Source organism: Carettochelys insculpta, chromosome 2 (assembly GCF_033958435.1).
Source record: "Carettochelys insculpta isolate YL-2023 chromosome 2, ASM3395843v1, whole genome shotgun sequence".
Lineage (NCBI taxonomy): Eukaryota > Metazoa > Chordata > Testudines > Carettochelyidae > Carettochelys > Carettochelys insculpta.
The window spans coordinates 101,801,271-101,827,850 of NC_134138.1; the positions used below are offsets into that span (position 1 = coordinate 101,801,271).

Sequence of the window (26,580 nt, forward strand, 5' to 3'; positions counted from 1 at the left end):
CAAAGATCAGTCTTGAATGCTGGGGGGCAAGTATTACACTGATTTAAACTCTAATCTTCAAAAACAACACATTGGGGATTCAGGTTTAAAAAGGAAGTGCTCAGACACTGTAATAAAAGTTTCCTTTAGGAAATGGTTGGTGATATGCAGAATCAAGAAATATCACAGGCGGGCAAGCAACAGTAAATTTAGTAAAGTTGTTGTACGTGGGCAGACAAGTAAAGAAACAGATTCAGTTTACAGTTAATGAAATAACCAATGCAAATAACTTCTGTACCTTTATGATGGTTACAATCTTTAAAATACTTGGTGTGTCCTCTACATATAGCAGGAGTGCACTGTATTTCTATTCTTGTCTTACTAAAGTTCATTCAGAGGGAAAGACAACATGAAAGTGATTATTAGATGAAGTGCTCTTGTTTCCGTAATTTTGTTTGGGAGTCTCTGTATGTTCAAATTGCTTATATTGTGAAAAATGTTTTGTGAAGGTAAAATGAAATATTTGTGTCATATAATCAGATAAGTATTTTGTAAACCTGAAGTTCCCAGTGGCATGTGGAATAGTGGAACCATCAGAAATGAGCTTCTGAACTGAAACTTTCAACATTTCCAGCAGAATTCATACAGTTTTCAGAATTAACAAAGAGATTGCATATGTCGGGGTCATGAGTGCCCACTCCAGTTGTATGTGTCTGCATTTTTTATTCTCTGCTGAATCTCTTTTAGTGCTTCTCTGGAAGTTTATAGAGCCATATGTGGGATTTTGCCTTTATGTATCCTATACCCTGGTAGGGTTTGTATCCAATATTTTCCCGGGGGCCTCCCCAGGCTCAGTCCTTGCCCAGTCTGAGCAGCCAGCCAGGAGCTTCTCACCTACCCCCCTGAGTCCCTGTCCCCACATAACTGTGGTTGTGCTGCAGTTCCCTCAGCTGGGCATCCAGTCCATCTCCTCTTAGCTCCCAGTAGCAGCTCAGCCCAACAACTCTTACCATCTCACCCCACTGCCACATTGGTCTGTTCTGCCACTGCCTTTTATTTGGCCTTCTGGGGCCCTGATTGGTTGCTTCCTGTGTGGACACTCTAGCCTGCTTGGAGGACCATTCCGCGTTCCCTTTCTAAGATGGGTCTGGTAGAGCCCTGAGGTCTACAGCAAGATTCAGTGCGTGACTCCATCCCCTCATACTGCAAAATTTCAGTTTTAATGTAGATTCAGAAATCCCATGTATCCAGAGTAAAACAGTACATGCTGTTTCACTAATTCCTTACCATTTGGTCACAAATTGAACACAAATCCATCATATCACCAGCAATTAAGAGTGAAGGATAATTTACAAGAAAAACAGAGACAACAGCACAGATATGAAAAATAGATAAAATCATGTAATTTTTCTGGCATTAGTGATCTAAGTCAGAATATATATATATATATATATATATATACACACACACACAGACACAAAGTGAGCTTTAATATTATTCAGTTAATGTCTGCAACTGATCATGTTAAAGGAAACAAGTGAGATTATACTTTTAAGGAAACAGATGAGATTTTATTTTTTTAGCATTCTGCATACAAACAGGAATAGAAAGGGAAAAACAAAAATGTTGTTCCCTTCAGCCACCAGACTGGTTTTATACCCTTCATGATAAACCCATTCCAACTCCCATTGAAGTCAGCAGGTACTATAAGCAGGTAGTCTGATAATTGGCCATCTATGCCACAAGCAGGTGGTTTGTATTTGTCCCCTTCCGTTCTTCCCAGTCACCTATATTAAAAATGCCAATCTAAATGTAAATCACTGTCCACAGACCAATCTGCTTATATTTAGAAGTCCCAATAGAACTTCAAATGTTAATGTTAAGAAAAAATTGAGAAGAAACCAAACCATATAAAGCACTTATTCACTGGGGATCACTTTAAATGATCTGAACAATTTAAGACAGACTCTGAAACATCCATATTTACTTTGCAAACCATGCTTCAGCTTGTTCTGAATACTGAATAGTTACACTGTGAATCTATGCAATAGAATCCTACTAACTACTAATGTTGCCTCATGCAAATGGTCTCAGTGCTTCCCTCTTGTTACACACTTTTCTGTTCATTAAAATCCCCTTGCTTTGCATGCACATGATCATGAAATCACTTATACATGTGCCAAGCTTTAAGCATCTGTTAAAGATCCACTGACTTCAATGTGAGTTTTAAGCATGTCTTAAATCTTTACAAATATGCCCGATTTCCTGTAACAGATAATTGTTGATACAGATTTGATCCGGTGTAATATTGCATTCAATTACTTTGTTCTCTTCATTGAGATTAAAGTGTCAGCAATGTCCTGGTTAACAAGAAAAGGAAAAGCAATCTTGGGAAAGAAGAGAACATATAAAATAAATATAAATAAAAACAAGGAAGGTGACGTGAAATGGTACTGTCTTGCCCATAGCTTCTGATTGCATAAAAGGATAAATCATCTGGTAGTCTGCTCTGTGGAAACCTGTATTGTACTGCAACTTTCAGTAAACACTAGCAGTAGCTGGTGGAGAACACTAAAGTGTGTTTTGACTGCACATCAGTTGAGCCACTAGCAGTGGAGAACTACCATCTGTGTGCACACCCACACACACATCGACACATATGTATATGTATAACTGAAAGCAAGAGTATTAATTGAGCAACAGAAGTCCGTAATTTGAAACGAAGAGCTAAAAAACAGCAGTGGATTTTGTTTTTTTCATTGTCTTTACCCAGCATTGGCATTAAAACGTGACAGGAGTGCAATTAAATTGTGAGGATCACTAACATAAAAAACTGAGCCATCCACTGGTTTCATATTGGCTACGTCTACACGTGCGCGCTACATCGAAATAGCTTATTTCGATGTAGCGACATCGAAATAGTCTATTTCGATGAATAACGTCTACATGTCCTCCAGGGCTGGCAACGTCGACGTTCAACTTCGACGTTGGGCAGTACCACATCGAAATAGGCGCTGCGAGGGAACATCTACACGCCAAAGTAGCACACATTGAAATAAGGGTGCCAGGAACAGCTGCAGACAGGGTCACAGGGCGGACTCAACAGCAAGCCGCTCCCTTAAAGGGCCCCTCCCAGACACAGTTGCACTAAACAACACAAGATCCACAGAGCCAACAACTGGTTGCAGACCCTGTGCCTGCAGCATGGATCCCCAGCTGCCGCAGCAGCAGCCAGAAGCCCTGGGCTAAGGGCTGCTGCCTACGGTGACCATAGAGCCCCGCAAGGGCTGGAGAGAGAGCGTCTCTCAACCCCTCAGCTGATGGCCGCCATGGCGGACCCCGCTATTTCGACGTTGCGGGACGCGGATCGTCTACACGGTCCCTACTTCGACGTTCAACTTCGAAGTAGGGCACTATTCCCATCCCCTCATGGGGTTAGAGACTTCGACGTCTCGCCGCCTAACGTCGATTTCAACTTCGAAATAGCGCCCAACACGTGTAGCCGTGACGGGCGCTATTTCGAAGTTGGCGCCGCTACTTCGAAGTAGCGTGCACGTGTAGACACGGCCATTATGTCTTAGTAGGAATGGGGTTGCTATGGCATAGTACAGCTTTTCATTGGTTCCCTTTTTTTGTATGATAATTTACACATGCTAAAGCCATGTTTCACTGCTACTCTCTTCTTTTAATTCCTTTGTCCACTCTCAACTCCTTGCCTTTTTTTTTTTTTTTTCAGTTATGTACCATAAGCAAGAAAATGCTGCCCATTATGGTCCTGATGGGGAAAAGAACTTAATCTCATGCTTAATTCTAAATCTGTGAGCAGCCCCATTTAATCTAGTGGGGATACTTCTAAGAGTAAAACAGACCAAATGTCTTTAGTGATTCCTGGCTGAAGGTCATTGGTGGAATGAATGAATGAATGAATAAGCAGCCCTCCTAAACTTAGTCTGCTCATGTTTCCTTGTGCTGTATAGCACTGCACTGCCTGTAACTGATTGTAAACTTGTCAGGGCAGGGATGTGTTCCTTGTTCAGATCAGATTACCCATACAGCTGTATGATGGTGTATAAATTTAATTATACAGGTTGAACATCTTTTGTCCAGCACCCTCTTGTCTGACAACATCCTTTTTTCGGCTTGATTTTAATTAGCTGGATGACCCCTCCTTATGGGTGTGGCCAAGTTTTCTGTGATCTCATAATGTTTGTTTACAGCCACAAGTCCTGGTTCTTTGTTCTGTGCAGTTTTTTAGCTCTAAGTTATCCCTAAATGTCTAAGGCCCCAGTAAGCAGTGGAAGTGTTGGTAATACTGATAGACAATATTGACCTCCTGTGGTCCAGCAAATTCTTTCATTTGGCTCCAGGTTCCGAGGTTGCCAGACTAGAGAAGTTCAACCTGGAGTAACTTTTCTTTTAAGCAAAAAAGCCAGAGCTGAGCACAATGTCTTGACATGTACGCAGTGGCACTGATAACTTCTGTAAGCCTGCGGACAAGGTGGGGGACATGTGGCTCCCCACCTCCAAAAGGGGTGGGGCCATGAGTGAAAGGGGCAGGACATACATTAGTGAACCCTGCCGCGCTCCAACACATGAAACAGTGATGTAGTGGCACAGTGCTTTGTGGAATTTCAAAGGGATCTGTGGGTCCCTGGGTCAATTGCCCTCTCCCCATCTCCATCAGTGGGCCTGTATGTGTGTATCAGCTGGGTCATAAGTATGATGGGAGAGACAAGTGACAATAATGTTATTTTACTTTAATAATTTCACAGATTTTATTTAACTAGTCTTCAACGGTTTTCAGGGAATAAAAGGTAAGAGAAGATTTATATCCAGCTTACAGCATCTATTCTGCATTATGAATATTTCATCATTCAGAATGATCAGATCAGACATAAGACTGTAGTCCAGTATTTTATAGACTTCTACCGAGACATTTAGTTATAGGAATTACTTTGACTGCTTTACATTTAGATACTTTACCATTTTCACCCATCCTATTAAGGTTTTAGCACTTCCCAAACTCATAGGCTGTGGCCATACTACCCCTTCGTTTCGGAGGGTGCATGGTAATGAGCCACTTCGGCAGATGCGAATGAGATTCTGCTATGAATATGCAGTGATTTATTAGCATAATGGCTGATGCATGAGCTTCGAAAGTGCTGGTTTCAAAACTCATGCTACCCATGTAGCCCAGGGCCTTTCAAAACGACCCCCTGATTTTGAAAGCCCCTTCTTCCCATTTAGTTTTGGGACAAAAGGAGTGGGTAGTGTGGCCACAGCCATAGTGATCTGCACTATAATATTACAAGAGAATTTTTGGTAAGATTAAACTTTCAACATCAATAAAAGGATGCAACATTAAAACAAAATAAAAGAAAAAAAAACAATCTCACATAATCTCCCAGAATCTATTTCTTGGTTTTAATGCATTAATGTTCTTCGGTAGTAGGTTCCTATGAGAAAATCATTATCAATCAAGTAGTGCAGCAAGCTGTTTTGGATATTTTGAATGGAAAAATAATCTCTCAAAACAGTAGATCAATAATTTGACAAAAAAAGCTTATATACTACTCTATCGATTATAATCTATAAATACATAGAGAATAGATATAAATTCTCATCTCTGTGTACATAATTCTGTTGTAAGTAGTTCCAAAGACTCTTTCTTTCTTTCTTTAGTGGCAGGGGGAGGGTGTTAAATGATTCAGAAATGTTGATGGAAAAAAATATACTTTTTTGCTTCCCTGACTTTTAAGCATTTTGCTCATGTTTCAAGTATCATGACCAACTAACAGAAGAAGTATTGTGGCAGAAATAGCTCTCCAATAGGTAGGTCTGGTTTTTTTCTTTAAGTACATCCTTTTATGGATCCCCAAAACAGTGGGTGGTGGGTAGGGAGAGTAATAATTTTACAGATTTGAACTTATGTGTCCTATATAGATTCTCCCCAAGACGCATACACTTTCTCCCTGAAGTACAGAACCGAAACTTGTAATGTCAAAAACAAATCTGATGTTAAATAATTAATAAAAGAAAAAGGAGGGGAAAAACACTTTCCCTCAAAAATTCTGCAAACTCCATAAAAAATAGATGACTTACATAATGCAATAAAACCATGCAGTTTCTGGAACAACATTTGCTTTTGCAAATTTAGTCTCTATTGACATTATGTTAGCTAGTGCTTCTGGATGGTTTCCAGCCGTTGGGGCTGAAGTTGGAAATAGTATTTGTTTTACGTGTTTTGGGGAAATAATTTGGGGCAAATAGTTGAACCCTCTCAGATGTGCTTGATACCTCTGGCTGCAAATTAAAATCATAATCCCAGAAGCTTCTCCATGTGATCTGACACAATGAGGTCAGTGGAACTTTGTGCAGACTGAGGAGTCCTCCTGCATGGAAGCATTGAGGTCTGTGGTATTCATGTCTTATGCTTTGTTCCTAACGCCTATTCATTTTTATAGGAGTTAGGGATGTGGGATACACAGAAGCTGTGTCTACACGTGCACACTACTTCGAAGTAGCGGCACTAACTTCGAAATAGCGCCCGTCGCGGCTACACGTGCCGGGCACTATTTCGAAGTTAACTTCGACGTTAGGCGGCGAGACATCGAAGTCGCTAACCTCATGAGGGGATCGGAATAGCACCCTACTTCGATGTTCAACGTCGAAGTAGGGACCGAGTAGTCGTTGCGTGTCCCGCAACTTCGAAATAGCGGGGTCCGCCATGGTGGCCATCAGCTGAGGGGTTGAGAGACGCTCTCTCTCCAGCCCCTGCGGGGCTCTGTGGTCACCGTGGGCAGTAGCCCTTAGCCCAGGGCTTCTGGCTGCTGCTGCGGCAGCTGGGGATCCATGCTGCAGGCACAGGGTCTGCAACCAGTTGTCGGCTCTGTGGATCTTGTGTTGTTTAGTGCAACTGTGTCTGGGAGGGGCCCTTTAAGGGAGCGGCTTGCTGTTGAGTCCACCCTGTGACCCTGTCTGCAGCTGTGCCTGGCACCCTTATTTCGATGTGTGCTACTTTGGCATGTAGACGTTCCCTCGCAGCGCCTATTTCGATGTGGTGCCGCGCAACGTCGAAGTTGAACATCGACGTTGCCAGCCCTGGAGGACGTGTAGACGTTACTCATCGAAATAGCCTATTTCTATGTTGCTACATCGAAATAAGCTATTTCGATGTTGGCTTCACGTGTAGACGTAGCCAGAGAGGACAATTTTGCACAGGAAAATTGGAAATGGAAAGCTGGAACGGAGAGTAGTTGGCTTCTGTTTTACAGCTTCCATGTCTTTTGGCAGCAAAATAAATGAAATCACTGGACTAGTAAATACACTGGCTTAATAAATAATATCAGGAAGTGTTGTGCATGGTGCATCGACATGGAGCATGTGATAAAACCTGTGACATTTTGGAAGAGAGGTTTGATGCTATTTTGACCTCAAAAGTAAATTCAAAAGTCCAAATTTGTCTTTTCCTTCAAATGAAAATAATTATCTAGCACCTTTTAAACTGAGTTGTGCTTCAAGCATATTCTCACACAGTTTGTGTTCATAAGCACTTGTAGGACCACGTGCAGATTGCCGAGATTTGTTTGCTTACAGATGGGTTTGGATTAGAAACATCAGTAGTTTATATTGATTAGATCAGAGAGGAGACACTACAGTGTATCACTTATCTGGAAAACTATGGAGTTTGAATGTCAAAACAGTAGTACTGAGTACTTGAAGAAATATTCACAATAAAAATGGTCTACTTACGATATCTGTAGAAAAAAGTGGAAGAGCAACCAGATTTGCAGCCATTGAAACATGTAGGCAATTTCTGGTCAGGAAAAAAAGGCTACATTCATCCAGTTCATTGTTCAATGAAAATGATTTCCCTGTTCTAACTTCCAAACTGATTGAATTCAGTGGAATTGCATGTGTATAAGAGAGGGCAAAATTTAGTTCAGTGTATGTGACCATATTCCTCCTTACTTGCAACCATTTCCCATCATAGAAATATGATATTACTTGTGATCTGTCAGTGGAACTACAGGACAGAATTGATGAGTTTGTTTTTTTTTTCAAATTAAAATGTTTGTGATCAGTTTGTGAAAATGTACCATATACAAATGGTACATTTGTACACCACTCAGAGCTGCCAAACTGTCATTTGAGAGTGTGAATGACATACGACCATTTTGACGAGTGATATACCATGATGATGCCCCATTAAAACTCCGCAAGAGTATTCATGGGATACATCTGCCACTCATCTACATTTACAAGAACAGCTGCTTCTCTGCTCTTTCTTTAACTGCTAATCTTTATGGGCTTGCTGTATATTTTCTTGCACCCACAGGGCATCCAGTGCTCTCATTAAAACAGGGGTAGGGGAAAGCAGAGGTTTAGGATTGCAGCCTCTGCAAATGTAACAAATGACGAGGACTCAACACAGAGATGTATATCTCTAGATGTATGACATTATACATTATGCATATATTTAGTTTAGTGACATTGCTTGAGAGGAAAACAACTTGTGTACATGTTATGGAACATGTGTGTGAGTTGCATGCCCTTGTCACATCCAGTGATCTATATTTTCTTATTAATTATTCAAGCCTCAGTCCTTAGATGACAGTTCTTCATATTCCTAGGGGTGACCGTCTCATCTGAACTTGGTCTTTCGTTTAGAAGGCTTGGGGCTTACTTAGATTGTAGTTGAAAAAATTTTGAGCAGTAGGTTTAAGAATACTGGCACTTCTTCAGTTGATTATGATTAAATAATAATTTACCAAGGAATCCAGATTTTTTGCCAACATTTCTTTATTTTAATGTTGATTCAATGAATGTTCAACTGGGTCTGAGGTTGTTTAAAAACATGAAATGAGCCACAAAGTAAAACATTAGCACCATATAGTACCAGCTGGAAGAGGAAGACAGCCTCAGTGCTTCATAAAAGCTCTCGGGCTATTTCAAGATCCAAAGGATAAAATAAAATGTGAGAATCTTTTTAAAGGAAAGTTCTAATGTTTGTGGTTGTTGTAGGCTTGGCAGGGAGGTATGATGATGTCCTCTGTATTTACAGAACAGGTGCTGCATGGCTTTTGTAGCGCATGCCTCACCAAACTGTCCAATCAAAACATATCAACTTTTGACCTGTAGGAGTGAGAGGACAGGTGAGTCTTCTTGTTAATTCAAGCTTCACCTTCAGTTAGGAGATATGTTTCCTGTGAGGAAATGAATAAAATTCTTATTTTTCTCTCTGTAGCGAAGTACCTTCTCAGCTATTGCTCTAGCACCAGAAAAAGGCCACAAAGCTTCTCTAACAGGTGTCACAGTGGGTTACAGTTTGTGGATATCAGATTCTGGGAAAACTGTGGAGAAATAGGGGAAAATCACTCCTGAGACAGTGGTTATTCTATCATGAGATATACCAAGTGGCTATGGTTACACTGACTTGAACTACTGGGAACAGTATGCAAATGGGAAGTCTTAAAAAATCCAAATGACAGCTCATTTGCATGTTCACTTGCTGGCAGAGGCTGCTGCCAACAGAAAAAAAGCAGTGTAAATGTGGTTCTGCTAGCAAAACACCCCCATTTGTCGGCAGCCTTTTTTTGCCTGGAAAAAATCAGACATAAAAATCTGCCGACAAAGGATGGGCAGGGGTTAACAGTCAGAAACACATTTACACTGCATTTTTTCTGTGGGCAGCAGACTCTGCTGGTGAGCAAATATGCAAATGAGCAGCTATTTGCATTTCTGAGACCGACATTTGAATACTGCTGCTGGCAGCTTGGGTCAGTGTAACTGTAGCCAGCCAGCAACAAAAGTAAACTTCTGTCTCACCACATTGGTTTAACAATGTCTAAAATGCAGCCTCCTGGGATATTACAGCCCTTGTTTCACCACCCAGATACTGGACTTCAAGAGGAGTAGGGCTCTATGAAAAACAGCAATGAAAAACACCACACAGACCATGCACAGGCCATGAAATCTGATCTTTTGTATTCGTGTAACCTATATTATACAAATTTCACGGGGGAGACCAGCATTTCTCAATTTAAGGGTCCCTGACTCAAAAGATAGATGAAGGACGATTGACACATTATTTTAGAGGAGGGTCTCAGTATTGCCATCCTTACTTCTGTGCTACCTTGAAAGCTGGGGGAAATGGAGGGATCCCACTGTCAGTCACGTTCCCGTCTCTGAAGACGGCACCTCACCATCAGCACTGCAGAAATAAGGATGACAATGCATCTACCAGTTGTGAGCAACCTACAGCCCAAGGGCTTCATGCAGCCCATTGGGATTCTATGTGCATATCATGAGACATTTTGTTAACCATTGTCCAGGTGCAGGATCGCCAGATTCCATTGTTTTCCACCCACATAGTTTTTTTTTTCCCTACCACTATTGCAAAAGTGACAAGCTCTTAAAGCCTTGGCATATGACCTGAGAGGCATGGTGATTGCACACAGCATTGACTGTGAGAGCCATGTACTCCCTCTGCATCCAGTCAAAGTGTTGCTATGGTTCAGTCAACACACCAAACAAATTCTAGATACACAATCACTGTTAGCAAAACTACTCTATCCCAGGAGACCTCTTGGTTGCTACAATCTTTCACCCACTGGCCACATCTACACAACAGTGATCTTCCAAAAGACAATCTTCTGAAGACTATGTCTACACCCAAAAAAGTGGATCGAAAGACCAATCTGCTCTTTTGAAAAAAAGCATTCACACGGCCTTCACTCTGTTGAAAGAATGGGCCAAGAATAAAAAAATCCAGTACTTATGAGGACTTCTCATTCAAGAGAAGGGCCATCAAAGAGTCTACACAACCTTTTCTTCTGAAAGATTATTTCAGAAAAAGGCACTCTTCCTGCTTTGGGAATGGACGATGACTTCTGGAAGAAGAGACACATTTTTTCAATTTCTGATCTAAATCCATAGTCTACAGATCAGAGCAGGAAAGTGGCAAAATGGGGATGCTTCTAGGCTCCTTTATACAATCTTCCATGTGGAGGGACTGCTTAGTTTGGGAAAAATTACAAGATTGAGTTTTGGGTCACATGAGCATGTTCTGATGATACGTAAAAGTAGTTGTTACCTATATTTTGGTTAAAGTACTAACAGGAAGGATCACTAGCTTCTTCTGTGTCCCATTGTGAGAATTAAACATTTTTTTTGAGGGTCACAAACCGCTCACAGTGTGCTGGCTAAGCCGCATGTAAATTATGTTGTGGCTGTTATTTCAAGAGCAGACACTTTTGAAATATAGATCTATATCACCACAATTTATAACTTCAGATACAAAACAATACATGCTTGTAAACAGGATAATCATTTTCATCAACATCATAATTTTCCACTGATACCTTGCATGGTATACTTTGTACAAGATTTATTGCAGTCTTCTGACAGTGGCAATATTAATGATATAAATGATCATAGTTCAATCATACAACATAGGAACAGGGAAGCTAGTTGACTAGAATTAGTATAGCCATCCCAATACCATTTTCCCTGGCTGCCCATTCCATCAAAAGGACTTCAGGGGCAGGAGATGGTGCGGCAATCATCTGCCAGCACAGAGGCCATTAACAGGGCTTCTCAGAACTTGCAGAATTTAGAACAGCCCTGGGCTGCTCTAAATTACTTGAGGGGCTGCAGTGACCCATGGCAGCCTGGAAAGTTAGTGAAGCACAAAAGTTGCTGAAAGCCATATTTTCTTCCATTTTACTGCTCAGCTATGCTATTGAGAGCTTGCGAGCAGCTGAGGATCTGAGCCTCTGACTCTCAGTTTTGAAAAAAAAGGAAAAAACAAAGAAAACTAATTCTTTTCACTATTCCCTGCATGAGTGGTCACTTGCATATTTCCTTTTTTTTTTTCCATAGCACCTGATTCTGCTGATTCTCAACCTTATAAAATGCATTACAGCCATTACTGTGCCTCTTAATATATGATTTAACTGTTCATACACACTTCCCCCTTGAGAACACAATTTCTCCATAAGCAAGGATACTTAACAGCAGAATATATTCAGCAGCAGAAAATGAGATTGACTTTCATATGGTCTCCATTGCCCAAGTTGGAATACTAAAATTGCTAGTAAGCTGCCACCATGTTATCCTGGAGATTCTTTCTGCACCTCTAAACTGCAAAATCAGCCCCATTAACTACGTTTTGTGCTTAGTTTTACCATCTCCATAGCCCTGTACTTTTCCCTTCCATTCCTTTACACTTTCTATCTCTCCTTTTATTTTTCTCCTTTGATATATTTCACCCAATGCCTTCCCTCTTTTCCTTTTGGCCCTCTGACCTCCGTGGCTGGTGTGCTCACCCCTTTCTGACCCCATGCCTGACAACTGCTTTTCTCTCACTCTTCCCATGTATGGTCAGTGGCATCACATCTACTTTATTCTCTTTCTGCTGATGTCTTTTCTCCTCACATCACACTGCTGCACATTCTGTTCTCTCCGTTAGCTCCGATATGTGATATTCCTTTTCCCTGAAAACCCAATACTAGTCTCTTTTGCCACCTGCACTGCAGGTGGCCTCAGCTCTTCATGGTAACTTCAGGGCTGTGTCCAGTAGAAGCTGTGATCTGGACTTAATCAGATTCTGAGTCATCCTTGATGTTTCTGCTGGTGTTACACCTAATTAAGAGTATTATTTAAAGTAGCATTTTTCTTAATATGCCCTTATTAAGATTATAGTTGTTTTTGAACATCCATTTCTATATGGTACTTTTCTCTTTTCTTTGTCTCGTTTCTATATTGAGTCTTTTACTGCAAAAGAGAGGACAGAATAGTGTTTTCCCCTATTTTGATTCTAGCATTGTACAGCAATGTAACATAAAGTAGCGATGGGGATGGGGGGAGAAAGAAACATTTGCTCTCCAAGAGTTGTTTCTCTGTGTTTTTTGGAAGCAGGTTTCTAAAATAAAATCATTATCAGCTGAGAAGTAGTATGGCTGGTTTCTGTGTGAGAGGTGAATGATGTTAATTACAAGCCTTTGCTGATGTCAGTTATATATATTACAATTATCTATTTCTATTTCACATGACTTTGTTATGAGGCAAAATGGCAATTCATGATATATGGTTAGATTTTCAGAAGTGCTCAGTATTCAAGAAGTCATTTTGAGAACAGTAAGGTCAATACGTGGGTGAGAGCTAGGGAGAGAAAACACCCCTATTGCAGCAGGAACATGACAAGTCTCCAAATCCAATGTAACTTTGATGCTAGAACTACATAGACTGCATTTCTTTCCAAATTTAAACTTTTATGGAGGTTGAAATTATTCCAGTTCACTTAGCCTTGATCTCAAATACTGTCCCATGTAACAAATATTGTATGAGTAAATATTTTATAGAAATATGTATCACATTCTAAATTACCAACAACAACTCAAAGTGCCAGTGCACACCAATATAAATATATATGGCAAATCTACTCAGCTGCAATCAAATAAAATAATAAATCCAATACTAATTAATTATGGAACATCATATTTGTTTTGTGACCCCAGCACCGAATAAGAGGTGGAAAAAAAGGGGCAAATATAGTCTTTGCTAAGATAATTTTGTTGGGGTTCTCCTTGCTTTCATTCCATCTGTGGACAATTTAATATTTTGAAAGCACCTGTAGTTTCGTCCAGGTTATCTAGCTGTGCATTCCGTTCCAACTCCCTTTTCAGTCTTCCAATGGGATGGCAGCAGGCAGTTGTGAGTGTGTCCTTCACTCTACAGTCCATTTCCAGGCTTTTGGGTTAGATGTGTGTGTATGAAAAATGGGGGCAAGGGTGCTGCCAGGACTTAGTTCCTCCACACTCTTGCCTGGACATAAAACATGAAGAATCCACAATTGTGGAGCCAAATAGAGAGTTCCTTTATTTTATCATTCTTTATTCCTCTAATCCTCTTTATCCTATCTCCCAATTATCCCTGTTCAGTTTTAGTGTTGAGACAGGGGAGCAGATGAATTTGTGTCATCTCCACAGCACACAGAACTATGGAAGAAGAATCAGTTCTCCTTTGTCCCTCATCCCTTTCTCATATTTTTCTTAGTGGGATAGCAAAAATGTGCAGTGTGATGCCTCTTCCCCAAGAGACTGTCTCTGCTGTGTGTCAAATAAAGATAAAATGCACAATATCTCTGGATCTCTGAATACTTCAGCTTCTCACACTCTTTTTCTCTCCCTTTTTTCTGCCACTGTCTTTGTGACCTCTTGGTGGTGGAAAGCCTGCAGCTCCTCCTGTTCCTTCTCTTTTTAGCAAGCCCCAGGCCTTGCATCTCTGGACCTTCTATGAATCAACAGCCATTAACAATCCTGTCAATACAAGAAACAGTTTCAGACACAGATTTAAAATGTATTTAATGTTAAAAAGAGGAAGACAGAAAGATTAGCATTCAGCCTGCTTTGAGAGATCTAAAACCAGAAAAATAACAATCTATGCCTCCAGAAGTCAGGCACGCGTGTTCATAGTTATTGATGGGAAAATATGTCTCAGTCTATCGGAGATGCTACAACAGCAAACCGTAATGCTAAGTAATGCAAAATGACGTTGTTATTGGGCCTGTGAATCACAGCCTACAGGAGGGTTGAAAGAAGAGATCATTTATTGTCAGTGAAACTGAAAGAAATACACTAGTAATTAGATCCTGAAAGGCAGAGTAACTGTTGTCCAAACTAAATAAATACAAACACGGCAGGCCAGATGGTACCCTGAACTTTAACCCTGAAGGTTCACCAGGACTCGTTGGGGTAACTGAGGGCATAATTTTCTTTTTTTTTTTTTTGGTTTTATTTTTATTAGAGAAACAGTGTCTTTGCTGGGTAATATCTAAGGAGTTTGCTGTATCTCTCCTCCTCACACAGATACACACAAGAATATTTGAAAGGGGTGGCTTTTTAAGGCTTGATCCTGTGAAGTGCTAGGTGGCCTTTATTCTTGTTAATATGAGTGTTAATAGTTTTTGACAATTTAAAAATAATTGTCATTAGTGATACACAGATCTGAAAAATGTATACGGTAGGGTCTCAACGTTCACAAACCCAAGGTTCACAAATTCAACTATTTACAAGAGGCCACGAATGGCCACTTCCCTGGGACTCTGGGGCATGGAGTGCTGACAGCTACCATTTCCCGTGCCTCCAGGGTGGAGAGCGTCAGTGGCTGCCACTTCCCAAGGCTCCAGGAAGCAGCCCTGGCCACTGCCACTTCCTCAGAACCCCAGACAGGAGCCCCAGCAGCTGCCGCATCCCTGGGGCTCTGGACAGGGAGTTCTGGCAGCTGCTGCTTCTCTGGGGCCCTGGGCAGGAAGCACCAGCAGCCTCCACTTTCCTGGGGCCACGGGAAGGAGAGCCGGCAGCCGGGCTCCAGGCGGGAGCTATTTCCGAAATTCAACATTCATGAGGGTTCTCAACACAGAACCCTTGCGAATGTTGAGACTCTACTGGATATGTGGATCAGATAATGACCAGCCCACTGGAGGGCTTCTCACTCCCAGTAGACCAACATGATTCTGGGACCTGTATAAGGTTATGGCAATATCCTCCTCCTCTTGAGGATGCATTCTGTGCTTTCTCTTTTAGAGTCTAGTGCCTTCAGTCTTAACTCTTGGGATATCTTCTGCACCATATATGTCAGGGAATGTTAAGCTGAAGAACCTATAGAACTTAACAGGAGATGTGCTTGGGGCTCAGGTGAGACGTATCTGGGTTCATTCAACAGATCTTTGAAGACACAGCTTGGATGACCTAGGTCCCCAGGTGTTCAGATGTCGTGGAGAGGTGGGACAGCTAATATGGGTGACTGACCAATGGTGCATTTGCATGGAGGCCCTAGGAACTGGGGGCAGACATGTAATTTCTTCATTAAATGAAGTGCTCTGAATTCCTGGGGAAAAGTAATTTTGGGTTTAGAGAACGTATTGAAAACATTCCCACTTAATTATGGCCCCTTGTAATGAAGACAGTGGCTGGTGGGGTAGAACAGCTCTCTGAGGTGAAGATTATTAGATTTCCTACAAATTGTGCCCTGAAAAGTGATGACTTAGGGGACCTCAAAAGCAAAACCTACAAACCCTTTGGATCTTGGGACCCACCCCTCTGCAAAGAGATGAGAAATTCATGTTGCTCAGCTGGATCCCTCTCAGCTGAAATCATAATATATTTGCATTGCTGCTGGCTGGGCCCCCTTTTAGGCATCTATCCTAGGTCCCTCTAGGATTTCTGGGTAGGGAATCACAAGTAGAGTGGAGGACTTGTTGGGACAGTGCCATAGAAGAATACTAGTTTATCTGACACCCAGTCTAAGTTGCAAAACCTCTCTGGAGCATTCCACACACAGTTCCAGAATAGGTGTTCCCTGGAAAACAGTAGGCAAAGTTTGCTACAGAACTGGCACCATCTCCTTCTGCATATTAACCCCCCTTGGATCAACCCACTGCAGTTGCAAAGCTAAATGTCAATATTTAGCCTTGCCAAGGGGCTCAAAATGCTTTGCAAAGATTTGGTAAGCTTTTGACTCTGAGACAGGTGAATATCCCCATTATTTGCCCTTTGGATGGGGTAACTGAATAACTGAAAGTGTGAGTAGTGCACAGCCACATTAGTGACAGAGATGGAAGCAGAACCCAGAACTCCTAGGTCTAAATCCTCTGCTCAGTGTACAACTTGAGTTACTTCCTGCATCTTAATACAGTAAACTCTTTCATATCTGGCATTCTATCATCCGGAACTCTCAAATAACTGGCATTTTAACCATAAGTTTTAGTTATGTTTTCCATATGTACAATACAATACAGGTAAAGACAAATAAATGCAGTGAATACAGTGTACAATACTACTGTTGTTGGTAAATAAAGTATTCTGCATACATTTTTGTTTGCTTCTTAATATCTTTTTTTTTTAGTGTTATGCAGTGTTAGGTACACCACACTATTATCCAGAATATTTGAATATCTGTCAACCTCCCTGTCCTGAGGCTGTCGGATGTAAAAGAGTTTACTGTAACAGTTGTACCCTAAAGACACCTAAAGCAAGGCTGATGTGTACTTTGTCCAATGAACATTAATTAGAATCCTTTCAATATCACTGGAATTTTTTATATTGTTCCTTGCATGGAACTTTTATTTTTTCTCATGCTGGAACTAAAACACTCAAAAAAGGTGTTCAAAGAAACTCTAAAGTGTTCTTAAACAAGGAGAACACCACACTGCCATCTTCCATAATTTCAGGTTTTCCCTAAGATTTAATAAGTAGGGAGTGGCTCTTCTAGTAGAACAAGCTATCCTGTAATTTTAATAAGACAGTACATGCAGTTTATGTAGTTCACCCCCAGCCAGAATTCTGTATTATCAAAGAACATGACTGGTCACTCTTTCAGTCCACATGGTATCAGTTATCCACTACAAGCTCAGACTCCATTCCATCTATTAACATTGTACTGCATCTGCATAAATAGTAGATTTTCAGAGGGTATAAGCTAGGTAATGTATAAGTAATAGGTAGTTCTTTATCCATTTGGAAAATTCAGAATTGGTCTCTGATTTTTCACTACTGAAATGACAGAGGTTTTTGCAATTGTATTAAGTTCTGACTGAGACAGCAATTTTCTGCTCATGAACTCAGGCACTGATTACAATTCTACTAGTAGTCCCAGCTGAGAAAAAAAATACATAGATAGATAGATAGATAGATAGATATTAGTGATGGAAAACGTGACAATGATGAGGGTAAAGTACAAACAGGCTCAACCTACATTTGATATGGGTTGAAAAATATTCCAAAGAGGATAAAAGAAGCAAACAGTTTGAAATCTTTGTCATTGTCCTCCAGAAGCATCTTTTAACATAACAGTAGGTGATAAGGTTTTTACTTGTTCCCTAGGGAATTTTTTTGTTTGTTTGTTTGTTTGTGCTTTTACTAGGGGAGAGGAAGTTGGAGGTGTTTTGGTTTTTTTTGGTTGTTTTGTTTTTTGCTCTGACTTGATTACCCAATTCTGCTGTGCTAATCAGTATTTGGAAACACGTGGAATATGACAAAGGTGTCTGAGGGCACAAAAGAGATAAAGAAACTGTGGGATAGCTGGCATACTCTGAACTGAGGAAGACCTAAGTTTGCCTGTGGAAAGCTGTTATCGAGATCTAGTGGGAAATGAATTTGTGCATGTGCAGGTTCTTGTACAGGTTGCACCTCTCAAATGTGGGATTCACTCATCCAGCCACATCCATAGTCCTTCCAGACCATGGATGTTCCAGAACCAGAGAGTCTGGGGCTTGGGCTCATAACCGGCCTTCCCCAGGCTGGTGTCCAGCAACCTGCTTGGAGTCAGCAACAATGGGGCTGGACAGGCTCAGAGCAACAGCAGGCAACTCAGGCTGGGGGTCTGAACTGGAATCCCTACCACTACATGGCAGCACAGGGCTGGAGCTGGAGCCACCACTTGCCTGGAGCAGCGCAGGGCCAATGGCCGGAGGAGGGTCCCCTGCCTGCCATGCAGCAGTGTGGAGCCAGAGCTGGAGCCCCATGGCAACCCCAGAGAGGAGTCCGTGGGGAGTGGGAGACTGGACACCTGGTGATGGATCTCCCCTGGTCTGGCAAATTCTCTTTTTGAAGGTTATTCAGGTTATGACCATGTTGGACCAGGGAGGTACAACCTGTACGATTCTGTCCCATACCTACACTCTGACATTCATGCTGTGAAGTGATCAACATTATATGCTGGTGTAAGGGCACACTTGGTTCTTTTCATGTTGTAGCCGCATGCTTGTGCAAACGTTAGTTCCAGCAATGAAGTGCAGCTGCACAATACAGTGGTCTTACCACTTACATTTGAGCAGATTGAGTACTCTTCCTATACTATAGGGCAGGCTTTAGATGTTTAGGTATTTCAGAATGAATATGCTAGTACCATTCGCACAGTAGGCAAAGTTGTGATTGTTTTCCAGGTTTTTACTGATCTACCCTTTTACACTGTATTTCACAAATGCATTTTGATCACGTTTTGGATGGAGTTTTGTGAACTTCATCTTGATCTCATTTTTAGCAACAGCATAATGCAGTGCAGGCTGGAAAGGATTATCCTCAGTTTATATAAATGAGGAAATTGAGGTGGAGAAATGAAGTGACTAGTTTAAGGCCAAACCATGTACTAGGAACAGAGCAAGACTCCTTGATTATCAAATCTATTCTGATTTTTCCCACACTGTGTTGAACAGTGAACACTTGGGAAAGCTATCTTACAGTTGACCTAGGGCATCCAAAAGGGAAGAAACAATTACTGAGATGTGGTTAATTGTAACTTTGGTCCAAAACCACAAATACACTGTAGGCGCAGGGTTGATAGCTACCAAAGAGCTCTACTTATTTAAGAAAAGATAGCATTGTAAGGAAGAAACATAGTGTGAGCTACCATTGTTTGGAAATGACAGGAAATGTATTTGAATGTAAGACTGTATAAAGAAAGGAGAGAAATAGTCTTGCTCACAAGAGCAAGCTGGCAGATTCTAACAGCCTTTTATGTACCGCACACAATAAACATTCAGTTTATCTTTCCAAGAACAATACAACTTCATGTACTGCTGCATGACATAAGAAATATTTTTACATATCTTCATATCACTGACTCTTTTGTAAGTTAATCTCAGCTCTCATCAATTTTTCACCAGCTTCACTCTGATGTTGATAAAGGAGATGGCTCCATCAAATACATCTTGTCAGGCGAAGGGGCAAGTTCCATTTTCATTATTGATGAAAACACGGGGGATATTCATGCTACAAAGAGGCTGGATCGGGAAGAGCAGGCCTACTACACTCTTCGAGCACAAGCACTAGATAGGCTGACTAATAAACCTGTGGAACCAGAATCGGAATTCGTCATTAAGATTCAGGACATCAATGACAATGAACCCAAATTTCTGGATGGCCCTTACACAGCGGGGGTTCCTGAGATGTCTCCTGTGGGTAAGTAAAGAATACTTTGTTCACATCTTGGGAAATCTGTTCTTATTATCTTTTTTTTTTCCTAAATTTCATTTTTTATTGTATCACACCAAGCTATTTAATTATCTATGAGCCACCTGCAACAATTGTCCAATTGGACTTGACTGTAAAATAAAGTTTGACAAGATATTTCATTTTTCAAAATACTAGAAAAATGAAATTAGCTATATAAGGATTTAGATAGGCATTTTATGGTGTACTTCTCATTTCAGTGCCCAGAAACTTTGTTTTATAATTCTCATTAAGAATAGAAAGAGTCATACCTATGTTGTGGCACAGAGAGGTGATAATACCCTCTTTTGTGAACATCAACTCCATTATGAACAAACACCTCGAAAATCCATTGAATATATAAAGAGTTTGGTATGTGTTGCTTATATTGATGTGTTAGAACCATACTTCATTTGTAGTGGCTGTATTTTGCCCTGTTGGAACATGTGCCTGGACCAAAAACACAACTTGGGCCAACTTAAAAGAGTTTTGAGATTGAATAGAAGTGTGACCTTGTAACTAATTCAGGTATTCTGTTAGAATGCCTTCAGGTATAAAACTTACCTACCTTCAGATCCATTTTCTAGTCACCTTCAAAGTCTGACTCCTTGATGTGTAAATTGGCTTGTGTGGAGATATGCTGATTTTATACCAGCTAAGAATCTGGCCCAGAAACTAGGTCACTTACAATGAGTTTTGTTCCAAGCTACAGGCATGTCTATATATAAACTAGATCTGAAAAAAAAAACCCTCAAAATCTATTGTATTTCAAACCTTTCATTATTTTAATGCACCTGTATGTGTGGACCATCCTCTTTAACATTGAGTGTCCTATAAGAATTTAATTGAAGTTGATTTTTACTGATTGAAGTTATATCAAAATGGGACATCTAATCTGAGTGAACAATATCCATACACAGATTTGCCTGGAAGGTATGAATTGCGACCATTTTAGGATTTTTTTTCAGTTACACTTTTGTAACACTGTGGCCAGAGTTATGTAACTGTTCCAGAATGAGATGAAGAGAAAGAAGAAAAAAAAATATTTTGTAGGATGGCTGAAATCATTAGTTGCCATTACAAAATAGAGGAAACTCATCTGAAATCTGAATGCTAGGAGAGAGAAGTAGCAGAATGTTGCTACTGCCATTTGATTTTACTTAGCAGGAATCATATCTATGATTCTTTAGTGATACTATGGATTTGTCTACACTCATTTCATGCTATGTCAGCTTCAGAACAGGCAGAAATAACATCTGAATGAAAAAAGGAAATCAACATTTTTTAAAAATATCAGGGGAAGATGAATTGGTGAGGTTCTTCTAAAAACTGTTTCTTGCTGCACTCTGGAAAGAGAAGATGAAAGTTTATTGAATTCTCTGAATTAAGAAGAAATAATCTAAAAAGTTTAAGGACATTCATTCATTACTAAGAAAAGCTAAAATACAGATGAAGTGACCTATCTCAGGGTTAAGCCCATTTTACTGCAGCATTACTGTTTTCAGTTATCTTTGTACTAAATATATATCATTCTTAAAGCATTTTCTCAAGTGGATTTATACAGAGTGTAGCGAGAATTAGGTTTTCAAAATATCTAACTTCTTCGTCCTGCATCTTGAAGGACAGTCTTCCCTCCTGGTGTAATTTCTGCCTTTTCGCACGCTGATTTATATTCTTTTGTGACCATGGGTTAAATGAAGAGCTTTCCCTCTTCCCCCTAATGTACTGGAAAACAATCTTTTTGTACCTTCTTGTAAAGCTGGATTGTGCACCTGACTCTCTTGAAATTTGATAGCAACCCACACTACTGGCATTTTATATGGTAGAGAATACACCGGGGTTGTGGCCACAAAAGCCCCTCCTTTCGGAAGGTCTATGGTAATGTGTCACTTTGGAATATGCTAATGAGACACCTTCATGAATATGCAGCACCTTATTAGCATAATGGTGGCCACATGCAATTTGAAAGCTGTGCTTTCGAATTGTGCACCACCCATGTAGATGGGGGCTTTTCGAAAGGAAACCCCCAGACTTCGAAAGCCCCTTCTTCCAAAAACCACATATTCATGCATATTCATGGCAGCGCTTCATTAGCATCTTTCCAATTCGTTCATTACCGTGCCCCTTCTGAAAGGAAGGGGTTAGTGTAGACGTGGCCAGGCTGTGTCTACACTTGCATTCCTCTTTCAAAAGAGGCATGAAAAGGAGGGAATTGAAAAATGCAAATGAGATGCATATTTACATATCTGATACCTCATTTGCATATTTTTTGAAAAGAAGAAAAGCAGTGTAGATTTTGCTCTTTCAAAAGTAAACCCCATCTTCGAAAGAACCCTTCTTCCCCTTTTTTAATGGAAAGAAGTGTTCTTTCGAAGATGGGGTTTACTTTCAAAAAAGCCGCATGTACACTGCTTTTCTTCTTTTGAAGGAAGATCTTTTGAAAGAATGTGCAAATGAGGCACCAGTTATGTAAATCTGCACCTCATTTGCATTTTTGTTTTCCCTCATTTGTGTGCCTCTTCCGAAAGATGAACACAAGTGTATAAACACCACACTGTTGTTTAATGTGAGCTACTTTCACATATTTCTCTGATGTTTCACTAATATGAATGGGTGAAATTCTCCTCCATGCAGGAGATCAGTGCAAAGTATATATGCCATTTAACTCCTACTTAAATCCTCAAAATAGAGCTTAAGTGGGACTTGAGTGGTGTGTAGGCTTTGTGCTGACCTCTGCATGAGACTGAACTGAACCTCCTTTGAGATTCCTAGAATAATACATTTTAAACATCTTTGGAGTTTGCATTGCAGTAATGCTGAATATTGTGTTAATACTGGATTAAGGATTTAGTAGCATGAAGCCCTTGTGTTGCATTTATCTTACCTAGTCACACTGATTCATAGTTTATTCATAATACATTATTTCTAATTAAATATATACAGAATTTATGCAATATTAATGGGAAATGAAGTATCTCTCCCCTATTTAGTCTAAAATTATATACATGACAAGGCTTTCTTAATTGAATATGAAACAGAATAGAAAAAAAATCACAGGTTTATAAATCAAAATGAACTGTAAAACCATGAGGAATCTAACCCTTCACTCCAAAGTAGGATTATTGTGCAGGCATGCAGATACAGATAGTTACCTGAGGACTGCTGAAGCCAATCAGAGTCTTTGCTTTAGTCAAGTTTGGATTGGAACTTCTATGAAAATATTGTATGGGGAACATCTTGGTTGTTTACCAATTTATCCATGGAAATAAAAGAGCCCCCAAAGTATGGCCTATAGCAGTGGTGGCCAACTTCATTAATCCTCTTAGCAGCATATGACAATTATCAGAAGACCAAGATCTGAGGTATGTCTACCAGGTCACAGAGCTTCTTCTCCATGGGAAGCCCCTGCAGAGTGTACCTCACAAGGCACACTTCACAGGGCTGAAGCCCCAAAACCACCCCCTCCCCATCCTGCTGTGCAGAAGCCCATTCCATCCACCATGAGTCTGCAATGTAGAGGTCGCCTTACAAGTCTGGTAGGTGGAGCGGGGCCATGGGAGCTCTGAAAGACATGCTTGAACTGTAAATGAACGCTGGATTGGCCACCCTGGCTCACAGGAATGTCAGACATAACAAAAAAAAGTTATTATGTGTAACAGTCTATTTTATTTATTTCAGAATGCTATAGAGTGTTTTATTTCAAATAAAAAGAAAATAACTCTTTACAAATTGCTTTTACAATGTAGACTGAAATTTCAAAAGGGCTTAGTGCCCAAGCGCTCCATTGTGGTCACCGAAAAAAGTGGTCACGCAGAACACTTGAAAATGTGTCTCTGTGATTCAAAAGTAAAGGAACTGAAAATTAAGATTGCTATGCCTACCTTAATTCTCTTTCTTCACTCTGCCAGTTCTTCACTTACAAGAATTTCTCCCTGTTGCCACATAAAAGAAGTTAGTCCTGTTACATATGTGATGTCTCACAGTTTGAATTTTCACAGTATGATAATTTACTATATTTATTTATGTTAAGCAGTTCTTGTGTCCATTGGTCAAGTCTGCAGGGGCCTACATTTTTAACAGATCATTGTCGAGGACAGCCAGTCACTAAGAAAAGGTCTTCCTTAGTGAGCTACATCACCCCTAAAAACAATATTCTCCCCAGTATTCTCTGCAGAATCTCATTTATCATCACTCTCCCCAGCACCATCACTATTCTCAAGATACTTACAACTTTTAAAAATCTACAAACACCCACTCCCATATAACATCCTCTGCTACAAGTAGTTAACCTCAAGCAGCATTTTACCAAGAAGAACCACCTCAGAAAATAGGAGACCTTTTGCAGCATGTCCTAAATTGTACCAAATCAGAGTTCTGGTGAATGAAAATGGGAAGAAGTTCTAAAGCCAATGGTCCCTCTCTCTATATATGCTGCTGTTATCCTCCATCTTTCTAAAATAAGGGAGTAATTACATCAGTTACTTTAGCTTATTCCAACTCCCTCTATATATATGTATACATATATGCATATGTAGAGAGAGAGAAAGTAATATTCATTCCCTGCACAAAGATCAGAGAGGTAGCTGTGTTAGTCTATAAGGTGCCACAAGACTTCTTCTTGTTCTCTCTGCACAAAACACCATTTAATAAGCACACTGCTTCATTTTGCATTAACTGAATTTTTTGAAAGCATTCAAGATATAGCCTTAAACTAGAAGCTACTAAGGCCTAGATAATTGTGGTGAGATGCACATCAGAGAGAAAAGGAAGAACCTTCTGTGCCAGGTACAGATGATGAAAACGCATACAATTATTTTTGGGCTATAGAGATACAGGGGAACCAAAAGACATTATGAATATATATGGCCGTGTCTACACTAGCCAAAAACTTCGAAATGGCCATGCAAATGGCCATTTCGAAGTTGACTAATGAAGCCCTGAAATACATATTCAGTGCTTCATTAGCATGTGGGTGGCCATGGCACTTCGAAATTGACGCGGCTCGCCACCATGCGGCTCATCCAGATGGGGCTCCTTTTCAAAAGGACCCCCGCCTACTTCAAAGTCCCCTTAGTCTTATCTGCTCATAGGAATAAGGGCACTTCGAAGTAGGCAGGGTCCTTTCGAAAAGGAGCCCCATCTGGATGAGCCGCATGGCGGTGAGCTGCATCAATTTCGAAGTGCCGTGGCCACCCGCGTGCTAATGAAGCACTGAATATGTATTTCAGTGCTTCATTAGTCAACTTCGAAATGCCCATTTGCATGGCCATTTCGAAGTTTTTGGCTAGTGTAGACATAGCCTGTATTTTATTATGGGGTCCACAGGCCTTATAAGTAGGTGGACATGACTCAAATTAATCTCTTGTTTGTATCTGGAGGTTGAGGGGGGTGGTCTCTGAATGACCATGAAATGGTGAATTAGATTCATTGGGTCTTCCAGGTCATTAGCAGTGACAGAGGGCAGTAACGTGTGGCATGGTGTGATTGGTATGTGAAATATAAATTGGAAGATGTAGCATACCTAATTCATATCTGGAGCACAAATAGGGTTTGCCTCTGTGGCCCAGAATTAATAGGTGAATTCACACTTTGCAAAGCAATGTGTAGAATTGTCCATGGAACTGTGAGATTCTGTGCCCATATTTGAACATTATGGCTGTGTCTACACGTGCCCCAAACTTCGAAATGGCCATGCAAATGGCCATTTCGAAGTTTACTAATGAAGCGCTGAAATGCATATTCAGCGCTTCATTAGCATGCGGGCGGCAGCGGCGCTTCGAAATTGACGAGCCTTGCCGCCGCGCGGCGCGTCCAGACGGGGCTCCTTTTCGAAAGGGCCCCGCCTACTTCGAAGTCCCCTTATTCCCATGAGCTCATGGGAATAAGGGGACTTCGAAGTAGGCGGCGTCCTTTCGAAAAGGAGCCCCGTCTGGACGTGCCGCACAGCGGCAAGAAGCGGCAATTTTGAAGCGCGGCTGCCGCCCGCATGCTAATGAAGCGCTGAATATGCATTTCAGCGCTTCATTAGTAAACTTCGAAATGGCCATTTGCATAGCCATTTCGAAGTTTGGGGCACGTGTAGACACAGCCTATGTGGGGAAAAGTGGTCAAAAGTAACAGGAAGCCTTAACATTCATGTCGGAGCCTTAATTCTAGTTTCCTTACATAAAAGTTTTGTTTTTGAATTATAACTACTGCAGAACAATCTATTATTTTTTCATCAGCAGTAGAGATCAATGATTCTGAACCTTTTCAGTAACACGTCACAGTTCCATGAGACAGACAATTCCATGGCACACACACTTTTTTCAGCTGAATCGATTGCTCATAAACATCACTTTTACTTACCTTTACTAGGGTTATGGTCTTACTAGATTGGTTTGCATCTCAGTAGTGCATACAATGAGCTAAACAAGGATCAAATGCATTAATGTTTCAAAGCTGCCACAGAATATGCTGTCTTAGACAGTGAGCACACACACGTTTTCAAAATCTGCTCAACTCCATGCTAGGGATGTTGAGTAAAGGAGTAATCACTGAAAGCAGGCTTCCCTCCTCGCCAGTCTGTTGGAGGCAGGATGCAGCATTTAAACTGTTTCCCAGTTCCAGC

The 26,580-nt window shown here is 40.7% G+C and overlaps 1 protein-coding gene across 1 annotated transcript in view; it reads left to right on the forward strand.

Annotated features, from left to right (window-relative positions):
• LOC142008617 (cadherin-7) overlaps window positions 1-26,580 on the forward strand; it is a 106,865-nt gene that overhangs the window by 31,004 nt on the left and 49,281 nt on the right. Inside the window, exon 2 of the mRNA XM_074985853.1 lies at window positions 19,646-19,940. Within this exon, the coding sequence (XP_074841954.1) occupies window positions 19,646-19,940 (295 nt within the window). The remainder of the gene's footprint in view (window positions 1-19,645; window positions 19,941-26,580) is intronic.